The sequence below is a fragment of the Pagrus pagrus genome (genome assembly GCF_965226575.1).
Source record: "Pagrus pagrus genome assembly, chromosome: 16".
In the NCBI taxonomy this organism is placed as follows: domain Eukaryota; kingdom Metazoa; phylum Chordata; class Actinopteri; order Spariformes; family Sparidae; genus Pagrus; species Pagrus pagrus.
Genome location: NC_140200.1, coordinates 9,873,605 through 9,888,725, shown reverse-complemented (window position 1 = coordinate 9,888,725; position 15,121 = coordinate 9,873,605). Strand labels below are relative to the sequence as shown.

Sequence of the window (15,121 nt, the reverse complement as noted above, 5' to 3'; positions counted from 1 at the left end):
TACCATATAATGGATGTCAGGTATGGCTAACTTGAAAGTTTAATATGTTTAGACCTTAAATATATGGCCGTATTGAACTAAAGTGTATTTTTGGCTTATTCTACAGTATGTTATCGTCATCCTAGAACATATCAGAAGTGAAATCTCTGTATAGCATGTCATCCTGTCTTGGCATGTAGATGTACACACATTGACAGAGGATCTATTTAAAGTTTTAAAAGAGTTCAATTGAAACTTTCTGCGCAGCAAGAACTGCAGGTGTACGAGGGAAATTGATTTGTTTATCATAAAAATTACTTTTAAATTGTTAAGTCTATGTGACTTGTTTAAATCGACCCTTAAACAGTGACAGTGACAGTTGAAGATCACAAAGAAGCCTGATCTCCATTTATAAAAAGTCGGCTTTTGTAAAAAAAAACATTCAGTTAGCCATCTTTGCGCACACATACGATCTTCGGCGTGAGCTGAATGACGTTTACGGGAAGCGACAAACAAGCTGCGGTGAGGTGAGATGAGGTGGGTGAGGAGACGGTCGGGATGGCAGGTTCAGCTAAAGAAATAGTTGAAAGTTGTATTTTCTGTCTGATAGCCAACGATAGAGACAAAGAAACGAAGATCATTACGAAGGTAAGATGTTTTCAAACAGACGCACGGCTGTAGCTGAAGCTCAGGTTGTGAAACTGCCGTGACAGATCCAGAAAGTTACATTACACCTTTATATCAGCAGTAATGTGGGTTAAATAGGTGTTGGAGGCAAATCTGAATGTAATTCATGTTGAACACAAATCTTATTTATGTTTTTACTGTATCATTAGTTTTACTTTGGTTGTATGGGTTTTTAAACAGTTATAGGCTATACAGTAGAGATGAGTATCTATGATCTGTTTTTAGGGTGAACTTGTCCTTTAATCTTTACTTCCATTCCCTCCAACAGACTAAGGAGCTGGTGTGTTTTAGGGACATTTACCCTGCTGCTCCCCACCACTACCTGGTTGTGCCCATACAGCACATAGTCGACTGCCACTCTCTGCACAGTGGACACATCGGCCTCGGTCAGTTGTAGTAGAAGTACTGCGAATACCACTGAACCACTATTTCTGCTACTGCTACTCTTGCAACTGATAATAACACAGCTTGTAGTGATACTACAATAGTCCCAATACTCCTGCTGCCACTTTTACATCTACTATCACTGAACTCCTGCTAATACTTTAATATTAAGCTTAATAACTGAGTCACTTATCCAACAGTGAAACAGATGGCTGAGATGGGGAGAGCTGTGCTACGAGACCAAGGGATCACTGATATGAAGGACATAAGGTAGACGAGGACAGGTAGTGGTTCAGTGTCTCTCTCTTTTCCTTCAAAGTTTTAAAGAATAGTTTTTAAGAATACGCTTAATATTGGCTTTCTGTTGGAGAGTTAGATGAGAAGATTGATACCACTCTCATGTCCTTAGCTTAGCTTAGCTTAGCTTAGCACAAAGAGTAGAAAAAGGGAGAAACAGCTAGCCTGGCTCTGTTCAAAGTCACATTATCACATCTTGACCAGGTACAGTAACTTCCTGGAACTGCAACTAGTTGCCTGGCAACTGCTCCGAGCCAAAAATGTAGTCCAGCAACTAGCTAACCCCCCGATAAAGCAGCTAATTGTCCCTTTAACACTTTTTAACGTTTTTGTCACATTAAATGAGCAAGATATTTCATGTTGATCAGAGCGCTTCAGGTTTGCTGGTAGACAGATTTAGTCACTGTTGGATAGAGCTAGGCTAGCTGTTTCCCCCTGTTTTAGGCTGTATGCTAAGCTAAGCTAACCGGCAGCTAGCTGTAAGCTTCACATTTGGGTGGTGTCAATGTTCTCATCTGACTCTCTGCCTTAGAAGCAAATAGGCATATTCCCCAAAATGTTCTTTCCTCTTCTGGGATCTCTACTTTGACTTTCTCGTCAATGTGCTGATCGTAGCATTGATTTGTTTTCTTCCACAGGCTGGGCTTCCACCAACCTCCCTACACTTCAGTCGATCACCTCCACCTCCACGTGCTCGCCCCCACCAGCCAAATCTCAGAGGGCCTGGGCTATAAGTTCATCCCAAAGACTTACCGTTTTGTGACTGTGAGTGCTGAGGACTAGAAATACTGAAACAGAAAACTTGAATTATTTTCCATGCCTCTATTCAAACGAGTGTTTTTCTCTCGGCAGGAAGAACATATGCTGAAGCACCTAAAGAGTAAAGATCTCTTTAGATGCGGTTTCAAAAGTTAAGTTGAGACATCTGGAAAGGGGAGAACAGTGAAGGAACATGGGGGTCAATGTTGGGACCGATGTTATTCAACATACACATCAACGGTCCAAAGCAAAGCACTTTCTGAGCAATAAATCACTCCACATTCTCTATAATTCATTATTATTACCATAATTAAGCTACTGTTCAGAGATCTGGGGAAACACATACAACAGCTGTTTACGACCATTGTGCCTTCTTCAAAAACGAGCCATTAGGATTATTCATAATGTACATTTTCAAGAACACACTAATCATGTGTATGTATGTATATGTGTATGTGCGTATGTATGTATATGTATGTATATGTATATGTACACTGTATTGGTGTTAATGCATATTTATACACATTTATAAATTATTTTACATAATGAAATTACTATATAGCCACTTAATTGTATTTATATCTATTTTAAAACATTGTATTTGTAAACATTGTTATTATACATACCAGACCTGAACCTGATGACACTGAACGCGAAACGCGTTGTTCCACACAGACGTGTGTATGAAATGAATTATATTTTTATGAACACTGATGTACTGAAGCCATGGATTGACTCCATTAAACACTGTGTTTCTGTGTGTAAGGATCTGCTGTGATATTTCAAATTAAATTATTTTTTCTGCAGAATTGTCCGTATCCTTTTTGGACTTAAGAATGTTTTCTAATATGATAATGATATAACATTATAGTATCTATATTTTCCAACCATGTTTGGGGGCTTTGGTCTTTGAGGGTTCCTTTGGAAACTAATACAAGTCTGTTATGAGTTGATTATTTTAAAGGGGAGTTTAAAGGAATTATTTGATTTGCTTTTGTTCTTTTGTTATATAAAACGTTTATTTGCATTCTCCCAAGAGTTGCAGTAGATGAAATGATTGACTTTTAACTTTGTAGCGGCATTTCTTCATCAGAAGTCATACGACTCAGATAAGTTGTGTTGAGGTGTTTCTTCATGCATATCCCATTGTAGAGGACCCACTCCACCTGTAGACATGAAAGACTAATTTCAGGTTGTTATACATTTATGAGGACATATAAGACATTGTAGTCAATCCATACTCCTAAATCCCCTCAAATCCCACACACTGGCCCTTTAAATGACTTGAAACAGGTATTTACGCAGCTCCAGTGAACGCAGCAGTGGATCGATGAGCTCTGTGACCGGCTGGTTTTCCTGACTGAAGACACGCCCAGAGACATGATTCAGACTGAGAGAGCTCATTCTCTATTAAAGACACAACTCTTGAAACACTCATGGGGACTCGGGATGCTTCTGGGAGCGAAGACTGTCCTTTCTGCCAAATAGTGCAGAGCCAGACTGACACAGAGATCCTGCTCAGCGTGAGTACAAACTCATCTTTCATGTCTGAAGAAGTTCAACAGCTGGAGACTCCTGACTCTCCCTGTGTCTCTACAGGATGAGGAGCTGCTCTGTTTCCGGGACATAAAGCCTGGTGCCACACATCATTACCTTGTTGTTACCAGGACGCACATCGACAACTGCAAAAGTCTCCAGGGGGGCGACATACCTCTAGGTGAGAGAGGCTCTGTCCTCAGTTTGTCAGCTGTTCAATAGAAAACACGAGTCATCAGTCTTTGATTGATTAAAGGGACATTTCATAATGTTTGAGAGTGCCAGTGACAGTTCAGTCAGCACTGTTTAAGATAGGAACTGGAGAGATAACCCTTGAGTTCTTGATGTTACTCTAAATTAAAGACACTGCTTCACTGACAGGGAGTGAATTCATTATTTTTATTTACCTACAACATTTTGTGTAAGTGTGTTTTATTTTCTGGTTCATACCTGTAAACATAACCAGAAGGTGTCCTGAAATTTGGTGTGACAATGCCACTAAGAAGGTCATTTATAAACTCACTGTCCACTTGTTATTTTGTTATAACTCAAAACTCAGTGGAGGAATGTAACTAAGTACATCTACTCAAGTACAATTTGGAGATACGCCATTGTATATTACTTACAACATGAGCTTTAGATGTAGGCCTGCTTTAAAGCCATATGTTAACGTTTGTACTTGTTAACATGAGAGCGAAACAGGCTTGTATATGAATGCACTGCCCATTCAGAAGTCCCACAGTGCAGGAATATGATGTGGGACTAAATACGACAACATTGTACCAAAAAAAAGTTCAACACGCAAAATAATCGTCAGTACGGTCATAATAAGCTGCCTTTGCAGTCAACATATAGGGTCGTTTTTCTGATGAGGACCGGCTGAAAAAGTTACACAGCCCACCTTTAATGGTTATACTATCATTGAGTATTTTTACAAAATAGATATCCTGCTGTGTACATCATATTGATGTTGTGTGTTTGTTTACAGTGGAGCGGATGGTAGAAATGGGAAGAATTATACTGGAGAAGAATAAAGTCAGCAACCTAGATGACGTCAGGTAAATCCAGTTCTCCGAGATGACGTCATCAGAGTTGTGGCTCAGGTCATTTTCTTTGCAAACCTTTGTTCACTTGTTTTTCTTTGACTTCTGTGCAGATTTGGGTTTCACATGCCGCCGTTCTCCTCCGTTCCCCACCTCCACCTCCACGCTCTGGCTCCAGCCAGTACGATGAGCTTCAAGTCGCAGCTACACTACGGGCCGCAGTCTCACTGGTTCATCACAGTGAGTGGTACCTTTATTATTCTATGGAGACTCATGTGTGCCAACAAAATGATCTAGTCTGTTTAATTTTAGCAGCATCTATTGATTGGATAATTATGTATTATTCATTTAAAAACATATAGGCCAATCAATAACATTGTTACGTTTTCTAATTGCAAACAACAAAAATGTAAAAAAAAACAAAGTTATAATTTTCTTTAAATTATGAATATGATTCCATTTTTAATTTGTTTTTAACGGACAAGTCAAGTGAGTCTTTAGATTATTTTATTTTTCTACGTTTTTGTTAAATCTAAATTTAAATTCTAAATTATCTTCGTCTTATTATTATTAATAATAATCATAATAATAATATTATGATTAATAACAATAATCATAATAATTTAAGTTATTATAATTGACGCCTGAAAAATGTAATCATCATTTTGTTGGCACAATCTGTCAAAATCAGAAATAAGCCACATTTTCTCTTGTTATGTCTGATATGTCTGTTGTGTTCACTGTACAAATATATGTATATGCTATATGTATATACATATATGGGTCAATGATGGGACGCAATTTTTTGTGTGTTCTTATGGTTCAGTTGAATTAAAAAGGTTAAAATTTGAAAATAAACGTAAAAAATTACTTGCATACATTCTCTTTTTGAAGACCTCATCTAAAATTTCTGGATTTAAATGAATTTTCAGGGGATAATGGCAAAAATGTGGTGTAACCATAAAAACTTTGTACCAAAAAATTCTCAATAAAACACCCTATCAACTAGTTTGGCATAATCTTACATTTGTGTTGTTTAATAATGAATAAAATAACTGGAACACCATTGTTCTGAATATTATAATTACTTTGGGGAATTGTGTCTGTCAAGTCAACTTCCTAAAGTGCCAAGGTGGTGTAACCAACATTCAAGGAGCCATTTTGTTAATTTGTGCAAGAAGACCATGTGACAGGAAATTATATCACAGAGAAGGACCCCTGATTAGCCTAACTGCTGCATGGACCAGGAGGGATTCACCTGCCCTCAGACAACTTCTGCCCTGAGACCAGGAGGGATTCACCTGCCCTCAGACAACTTCTGCCCTGAGACCAGGAGAGATTCACCTGCCCTCAGACAACTTCTGCCCTGAGACCAGGAGAGATTCACCTGCCCTCAGACAAAATTGTGGGTAACAATGGTCTCTGCCCTGGGACCAGGAGGGATTCACCTGCCCTCAGACAACTTTTGCCCTGAGACCAGGAGAGATTCACCTGCCCTCAGACAACTTCTGCCCTGAGACCAGGAGAGATTCACCTGCCCTCAGACAAAATTGTGGGTAACAATGGTCTCTGCCCTGGGACCAGGAGAGATTCACCTGCCCTCAGACAACTTCTGCCCTGAGACGAGGAGAGATTCACCTGCCCTCAGACAAAATTGTGGGTAACAATGGTCTCTGCCCTGGGACCAGGAGAGATTCACCTGCCCTCAGACAACTTCTGCCCTGAGACCAGGAGGGATTCACCTGCCCTCAGACAACTTCTGCCCTGAGACCAGGAGAGATTCACCTGCCCTCAGACAACTTTTGCCCTGAGACCAGGAAGGATTCACCTGCCCTCAGACAACTTCTGCCCTGAGACCAGGAGAGATTCACCTGCCCTCAGACAACTTCTGCCCTGAGACCAGGAGAGATTCACCTCCCCTCAGACAAAATTGTGGGTAACAATGGTCTCTGCCCTGGGACCAGGAGGGATTCACCTGCCCTCAGACAACTTCTGCCCTGGGACCAGGAGAGATTCACCTGCCCTCAGACAACTTCTGCCCTGAGACCAGGAGAGATTCACCTGCCCTCAGACAACTTCTGCCCTGAGACCAGGAGAGATTCATCTGCCCTCGGACAAAATTGTGGGAAACAATGGTCTCTGCCCTGGGACCAGGAGAGATTCACCTGCCCTCAGACAACTTCTGCCCTGAGACCAGGAGGGATTCACCTGCCCTCAGACAACTTCTGCCCTGAGACCAGGAGAGATTCATCTGCCCTCAGACAACTTCTGCCCTGAGACCAGGAGAGATTCACCCCCCCTCAGACAACTTCTGCCCTTAGACCAGGCGGGATTCACCTGCCCTCAGACAACTTCTGCCCTGAGACCAGGAGGGATTCACCTGCCCTCAGACAACTTCTGCCCTGAGACCAGGAGAGATTCAACTGCCCTCAGACAACTTCTGCCCTGAGACCAGGAGAGATTCACCTGCCCTCAGACAAAATTGTGGGAAACAATGGTCTCTGCCCTGGGACCAGGAGAGATTCACCTGCCCTCAGACAACTTCTGCCCTGAGACCAGGAGGGATTCACCTGCCCTCAGACAACTTCTGCCCTGGGACCAGGAGAGATTCACCTGCCCTCAGACAACTTCTGCCCTGAGACCAGGAGAGATTGACTTGCCCTCAGACAAAATTGTGGGTAACAATGGTCTCTGCCCTGGGACCAGGAGAGATTCACCTGCCCTCAGACAACTTCTGCCCTGAGACCAGGAGGGATTCACCTGCCCTCAGACAACTTCTGCCCTGGGACCAGGAGAGATTCATCTGCCCTCAGACAACTTCTGCCCTGAGACCAGGAGAGATTCACCCCCCCTCAGACAACTTCTGCCCTGAGACCAGGAGGGATTCACCTGCCCTCAGACAACTTCTGCCCTGAGACCAGGAGAGATTCACCTGCCCTCAGACAAAATTGTGGGTAACAATGGTCTCTGCCCTGGGACCAGGAGGGATTCACCTGCCCTCAGACAACTTTTGCCCTGAGACCAGGAGAGATTCACCTGCCCTCAGACAACTTCTGCCCTGAGACCAGGAGAGATTCACCTGCCCTCAGACAAAATTGTGGGTAACAATGGTCTCTGCCCTGGGACCAGGAGAGATTCACCTGCCCTCAGACAACTTCTGCCCTGAGACGAGGAGAGATTCACCTGCCCTCAGACAAAATTGTGGGTAACAATGGTCTCTGCCCTGGGACCAGGAGAGATTCACCTGCCCTCAGACAACTTCTGCCCTGAGACCAGGAGGGATTCACCTGCCCTCAGACAACTTCTGCCCTGAGACCAGGAGAGATTCACCTGCCCTCAGACAACTTTTGCCCTGAGACCAGGAAGGATTCACCTGCCCTCAGACAACTTCTGCCCTGAGACCAGGAGAGATTCACCTGCCCTCAGACAACTTCTGCCCTGAGACCAGGAGAGATTCACCTCCCCTCAGACAAAATTGTGGGTAACAATGGTCTCTGCCCTGGGACCAGGAGGGATTCACCTGCCCTCAGACAACTTCTGCCCTGGGACCAGGAGAGATTCACCTGCCCTCAGACAACTTCTGCCCTGAGACCAGGAGAGATTCACCTGCCCTCAGACAACTTCTGCCCTGAGACCAGGAGAGATTCATCTGCCCTCAGACAAAATTGTGGGAAACAATGGTCTCTGCCCTGGGACCAGGAGAGATTCACCTGCCCTCAGACAACTTCTGCCCTGAGACCAGGAGAGATTCATCTGCCCTCAGACAACTTCTGCCCTGAGACCAGGAGAGATTCACCCCCCCTCAGACAACTTCTGCCCTTAGACCAGGCGGGATTCACCTGCCCTCAGACAACTTCTGCCCTGAGACCAGGAGGGATTCACCTGCCCTCAGACAACTTCTGCCCTGAGACCAGGAGAGATTCAACTGCCCTCAGACAACTTCTGCCCTGAGACCAGGAGAGATTCACCTGCCCTCAGACAAAATTGTGGGAAACAATGGTCTCTGCCCTGGGACCAGGAGAGATTCACCTGCCCTCAGACAACTTCTGCCCTGAGACCAGGAGGGATTCACCTGCCCTCAGACAACTTCTGCCCTGGGACCAGGAGAGATTCACCTGCCCTCAGACAACTTCTGCCCTGAGACCAGGAGAGATTCACTTGCCCTCAGACAAAATTGTGGGTAACAATGGTCTCTGCCCTGGGACCAGGAGAGATTCACCTGCCCTCAGACAACTTCTGCCCTGAGACCAGGAGGGATTCACCTGCCCTCAGACAACTTCTGCCCTGAGACCAGGAGGGATTCACCTGCCCTCAGACAACTTCTGCCCTGGGACCAGGAGAGATTCATCTGCCCTCAGACAACTTCTGCCCTGAGACCAGGAGAGATTCACCCCCCCTCAGACAACTTCTGCCCTGAGACCAGGAGGGATTCACCTGCCCTCAGACAACTTCTGCCCTGAGACCAGGAGAGATTCACCTGCCCTCAGACAAAATTGTGGGTAACAATGGTCTCTGCCCTGGGACCAGGAGGGATTCACCTGCCCTCAGACAACTTTTGCCCTGAGACCAGGAGAGATTCACCTGCCCTCAGACAACTTCTGCCCTGAGACCAGGAGAGATTCACCTGCCCTCAGACAACTTCTGCCCTGAGACCAGGAGAGATTCACCTCCCCTCAGACAAAATTGTGGGTAACAATGGTCTCTGCCCTGGGACCAGGAGGGATTCACCTGCCCTCAGACAACTTCTGCCCTGGGACCAGGAGAGATTCACCTGCCCTCAGACAACTTCTGCCCTGAGACCAGGAGAGATTCACCTGCCCTCAGACAACTTCTGCCCTGAGACCAGGAGGGATTCACCTGCCCTCAGAGAACTTCTGCCCTGAGACCAGGAGAGATTCACTTGCCCTCAGATAAAATTGTGGGTAACAATGGTCTCTGCCCTGGGACCAGGAGAGATTCACCTGCCCTCAGACAACTTCTGCCCTGAGACCAGGAGGGATTCACCTGCCCTCAGACAACTTCTGCCCTGGGACCAGGAGAGATTCACCCCCCCTCAGACAACTTCTGCCCTGAGACCAGGAGAGATTCACTTGCCCTCAGACAAAATTGTGGGTAACAATGGTCTCTGCCCTGGGACCAGGAGAGATTCACCTGCCCTCAGACAACTTCTGCCCTGAGACCAGGAGGGATTCACCTGCCCTCAGACAACTTCTGCCCTGAGACCAGGAGGGATTCACCTGCCCTCAGACAACTTCTGCCCTGGGACCAGGAGAGATTCATCTGCCCTCAGACAACTTCTGCCCTGAGACCAGGAGAGATTCACCCCCCCTCAGACAACTTCTGCCCTGAGACCAGGAGGGATTCACCTGCCCTCAGACAACTTCTGCCCTGAGACCAGGAGAGATTCACCTGCCCTCAGACAAAATTGTGGGTAACAATGGTCTCTGCCCTGGGACCAGGAGGGATTCACCTGCCCTCAGACAACTTTTGCCCTGAGACCAGGAGAGATTCACCTGCCCTTAGACAACTTCTGCCCTGAGACCAGGAGAGATTCACCTGCCCTCAGACAAAATTGTGGGTAACAATGGTCTCTGCCCTGGGACCAGGAGAGATTCACCTGCCCTCAGACAACTTCTGCCCTGAGACGAGGAGAGATTCACCTGCCCTCAGACAAAATTGTGGGTAACAATGGTCTCTGCCCTGGGACCAGGAGAGATTCACCTGCCCTCAGACAACTTCTGCCCTGAGACCAGGAGGGATTCACCTGCCCTCAGACAACTTCTGCCCTGAGACCAGGAAAGATTCACCTGCCCTCAGACAACTTCTGCCCTGAGACCAGGAGGGATTCATCTGCCCTCAGACAACTTCTGCCCTGAGACCAGGAGAGATTCACCCCCCCTCAGACAACTTCTGCCCTGAGACCAGGAGGGATTCACCTGCCCTCAGACAACTTCTGCCCTGAGACCAGGAGAGATTCACCTGCCCTCAGACAACTTCTGCCCTGAGACCAGGAGAGATTCACCTGCCCTCAGACAAAATTGTGGGTAACAATGGTCTCTGCCCTGTGACCAGGAGGGATTCACCTGCCCTCAGACAACTTCTGCCCTGAGACCAGGAGGGATTCACCTGCCCTCAGACAACTTCTGCCCTGAGACCAGGAGAGATTCACTTGCCCTCAGACAAAATTGTGGGTAACAATGGTCTCTGCCCTGGGACCAGGAGAGATTCACCTGCCCTCAGACAACTTCTGCCCTGAGACCAGGAGAGATTTACCTGCCCTCAGACAACTTCTGCCCTGAGACCAGGAGAGATTCACCTGCCCTCAGACAACGTTTGCCCTGAGACCAGGAAGGATTCACCTGCCCTCAGAGAACTTCTGCCCTGAGACCAGGAGAGATTCACCTGCCCTCAGACAACTTCTGCCCTGAAACCAGGAGAGATTCATCTGCCCTCAGACAAAATTGTGGGAAAAAATGGTCTCTGCCCTGGGACCAGGAGGGATTCACCTGCCCTCAGACAACTTCTGCCCTGAGACCAGGAGGGATTCACCTGCCCTCAGACAACTTCTGCCCTGAGACCAGGAGAGATTCACCTGCCCTCAGACAACTTCTTCCCTGAGACCATGAGGGATTCACCTGCCCTCAGACAACTTCTGCCCTGAGACCAGGAGGGATTCACCTGCCCTCAGAGAACTTCTGCCCTGAGACCAGGAGAGATTCACTTGCCCTCAGATAAAATTGTGGGTAACAATGGTCTCTGCCCTGGGACCAGGAGAGATTCACCTGCCCTCAGACAACCTCTGCCCTGAGACCAGGAGGGATTCACCTGCCCTCAGACAACTTCTGCCCTGAGACCAGGAGAGATTCACCTGCCCTCAGACAACTTCTGCCCTGAGACCAGGAGAGATTCACCTGCCCTCAGACAACTTTTGCCCTGAGACCAGGAAGGATTCACCTGCCCTCAGACAACTTCTGCCCTGAGACCAGGAGAGATTCACCTGCCCTCAGACAACTTCTGCCCTGAGACCAGGAGAGATTCACCTGCCCTCAGACAACTTCTGCCCTGAGACCAGGAGAGATTCACCTGCCCTCAGACAACTTTTGCCCTGAGACCAGGAAGGATTCACCTGCCCTCAGACAACTTCTGCCCTGAGACCAGGAGAGATTCACCTGCCCTCAGACAACTTCTGCCCTGAGACCAGGAAGGATTCACCTGCCCTCAGACAACTTCTGCCCTGAGACCAGGAGAGATTCATCTGCCCTCAGACAAAATTGTGGGAAACAATGGTCTCTGCCCTGGGACCAGGAGGGATTCACCTGCCCTCAGACAACTTTTGCCCTGAGACCAGGAGAGATTCACCTGCCCTCAGACAACTTCTGCCCTGAGACCAGGAGAGATTCACCTGCCCTCAGACAAAATTGTGGGTAACAATGGTCTCTGCCCTGGGTCCAGGAGAGATTCACCTGCCCTCAGACAACTTCTGCCCTGAGACGAGGAGAGATTCACCTGCCCTCAGACAAAATTGTGGGTAACAATGGTCTCTGCCCTGGGACCAGGAGAGATTCACCTGCCCTCAGACAACTTCTGCCCTGAGACCAGGAGAGATTCACCTGCCCTCAGACAACTTCTGCCCTGAGACCAGGAGAGATTCACCTGCCCTCAGACAAAATTGTGGGTAACAATGGTCTCTGCCCTGGGACCAGGAGAGATTCACCTGCCCTCAGACAACTTCTGCCCTGAGACGAGGAGAGATTCACCTGCCCTCAGACAAAATTGTGGGTAACAATGGTCTCTGCCCTGGGACCAGGAGAGATTCACCTGCCCTCAGACAACTTCTGCCCTGAGACCAGGAGGGATTCACCTGCCCTCAGACAACTTCTGCCCTGAGACCAGGAGAGATTCACCTGCCCTCAGACAACTTTTGCCCTGAGACCAGGAAGGATTCACCTGCCCTCAGACAACTTCTGCCCTGAGACCAGGAGAGATTCACCTGCCCTCAGACAACTTCTGCCCTGAGACCAGGAGAGATTCACCTCCCCTCAGACAAAATTGTGGGTAACAATGGTCTCTGCCCTGGGACCAGGAGGGATTCACCTGCCCTCAGACAACTTCTGCCCTGGGACCAGGAGAGATTCACCTGCCCTCAGACAACTTCTGCCCTGAGACCAGGAGAGATTCACCTGCCCTCAGACAACTTCTGCCCTGAGACCAGGAGAGATTCATCTGCCCTCGGACAAAATTGTGGGAAACAATGGTCTCTGCCCTGGGACCAGGAGAGATTCACCTGCCCTCAGACAACTTCTGCCCTGAGACCAGGAGGGATTCACCTGCCCTCAGACAACTTCTGCCCTGAGACCAGGAGAGATTCATCTGCCCTCAGACAACTTCTGCCCTGAGACCAGGAGAGATTCACCCCCCCTCAGACAACTTCTGCCCTTAGACCAGGCGGGATTCACCTGCCCTCAGACAACTTCTGCCCTGAGACCAGGAGGGATTCACCTGCCCTCAGACAACTTCTGCCCTGAGACCAGGAGAGATTCAACTGCCCTCAGACAACTTCTGCCCTGAGACCAGGAGAGATTCACCTGCCCTCAGACAAAATTGTGGGAAACAATGGTCTCTGCCCTGGGACCAGGAGAGATTCACCTGCCCTCAGACAACTTCTGCCCTGAGACCAGGAGGGATTCACCTGCCCTCAGACAACTTCTGCCCTGGGACCAGGAGAGATTCACCTGCCCTCAGACAACTTCTGCCCTGAGACCAGGAGAGATTGACTTGCCCTCAGACAAAATTGTGGGTAACAATGGTCTCTGCCCTGGGACCAGGAGAGATTCACCTGCCCTCAGACAACTTCTGCCCTGAGACCAGGAGGGATTCACCTGCCCTCAGACAACTTCTGCCCTGGGACCAGGAGAGATTCATCTGCCCTCAGACAACTTCTGCCCTGAGACCAGGAGAGATTCACCCCCCCTCAGACAACTTCTGCCCTGAGACCAGGAGGGATTCACCTGCCCTCAGACAACTTCTGCCCTGAGACCAGGAGAGATTCACCTGCCCTCAGACAAAATTGTGGGTAACAATGGTCTCTGCCCTGGGACCAGGAGGGATTCACCTGCCCTCAGACAACTTTTGCCCTGAGACCAGGAGAGATTCACCTGCCCTCAGACAACTTCTGCCCTGAGACCAGGAGAGATTCACCTGCCCTCAGACAAAATTGTGGGTAACAATGGTCTCTGCCCTGGGACCAGGAGAGATTCACCTGCCCTCAGACAACTTCTGCCCTGAGACGAGGAGAGATTCACCTGCCCTCAGACAAAATTGTGGGTAACAATGGTCTCTGCCCTGGGACCAGGAGAGATTCACCTGCCCTCAGACAACTTCTGCCCTGAGACCAGGAGGGATTCACCTGCCCTCAGACAACTTCTGCCCTGAGACCAGGAGAGATTCACCTGCCCTCAGACAACTTTTGCCCTGAGACCAGGAAGGATTCACCTGCCCTCAGACAACTTCTGCCCTGAGACCAGGAGAGATTCACCTGCCCTCAGACAACTTCTGCCCTGAGACCAGGAGAGATTCACCTCCCCTCAGACAAAATTGTGGGTAACAATGGTCTCTGCCCTGGGACCAGGAGGGATTCACCTGCCCTCAGACAACTTCTGCCCTGGGACCAGGAGAGATTCACCTGCCCTCAGACAACTTCTGCCCTGAGACCAGGAGAGATTCACCTGCCCTCAGACAACTTCTGCCCTGAGACCAGGAGAGATTCATCTGCCCTCAGACAAAATTGTGGGAAACAATGGTCTCTGCCCTGGGACCAGGAGAGATTCACCTGCCCTCAGACAACTTCTGCCCTGAGACCAGGAGGGATTCACCTGCCCTCAGACAACTTCTGCCCTGAGACCAGGAGAGATTCACCCCCCCTCAGACAACTTCTGCCCTTAGACCAGGCGGGATTCACCTGCCCTCAGACAACTTCTGCCCTGAGACCAGGAGAGATTCACCTGCCCTCAGACAACTTCTGCCCTGAGACCAGGAGAGATTCACCTCCCCTCAGACAAAATTGTGGGTAACAATGGTCTCTGCCCTGGGACCAGGAGGGATTCACCTGCCCTCAGACAACTTCTGCCCTGGGACCAGGAGAGATTCACCTGCCCTCAGACAACTTCTGCCCTGAGACCAGGAGAGATTCACCTGCCCTCAGACAACTTCTGCCCTGAGACCAGGAGAGATTCATCTGCCCTCAGACAAAATTGTGGGAAACAATGGTCTCTGCCCTGGGACCAGGAGAGATTCACCTGCCCTCAGACAACTTCTGCCCTGAGACCAGGAGAGATTCATCTGCCCTCAGACAACTTCTGCCCTGAGACCAGGAGAGATTCACCCCCCCTCAGACAACTTCTGCCCTTAGACCAGGCGGGATTCACCTGCCCTCAGAC

At 48.5% G+C, this 15,121-nt stretch overlaps 2 protein-coding genes across 2 annotated transcripts in view; both read left to right on the top strand.

The window, feature by feature from the left end:
* The first annotated feature begins 491 nt into the window (after window positions 1-491).
* On the top strand, window positions 492-2,874 carry LOC311271599 (adenosine 5'-monophosphoramidase HINT3-like). The gene is made up of 5 exons (XM_084377346.1): window positions 492-627; window positions 935-1,052; window positions 1,251-1,320; window positions 1,986-2,112; window positions 2,200-2,874. The coding sequence occupies exons 1-5, from the start codon at window positions 538-540 to the stop codon at window positions 2,260-2,262; spliced, it is 468 nt and encodes a 155-aa protein (XP_084233472.1). The 5' UTR covers window positions 492-537; the 3' UTR covers window positions 2,263-2,874.
* A 577-nt stretch (window positions 2,875-3,451) lies between these two features.
* LOC311271706 (adenosine 5'-monophosphoramidase HINT3-like) overlaps window positions 3,452-15,121 on the top strand; it is a 40,299-nt gene continuing 28,629 nt past the window's right edge. Inside the window, exons 1-4 of the mRNA XM_084377501.1 lie at window positions 3,452-3,629; window positions 3,706-3,823; window positions 4,631-4,700; window positions 4,799-4,925. Of these exons, the coding sequence (XP_084233627.1) occupies window positions 3,543-3,629; window positions 3,706-3,823; window positions 4,631-4,700; window positions 4,799-4,925 (402 nt within the window). The 5' untranslated portion in view covers window positions 3,452-3,542. The remainder of the gene's footprint in view (window positions 3,630-3,705; window positions 3,824-4,630; window positions 4,701-4,798; window positions 4,926-15,121) is intronic.

Coding starts and splice junctions, on each gene's coding strand:
- LOC311271599 (XM_084377346.1), top strand. CDS start 538: ATGGCAGGTTCAGCTAAAGAAATAGTTGAAAGTTGTATTTTCTGTCTG. Junction 628..934: donor AAACGAAGATCATTACGAAG/GTAAGATGTTTT, acceptor TCCCTCCAACAG/ACTAAGGAGCTGGTGTGTTT. Junction 2,113..2,199: donor AGACTTACCGTTTTGTGACT/GTGAGTGCTGAG, acceptor TTCTCTCGGCAG/GAAGAACATATGCTGAAGCA.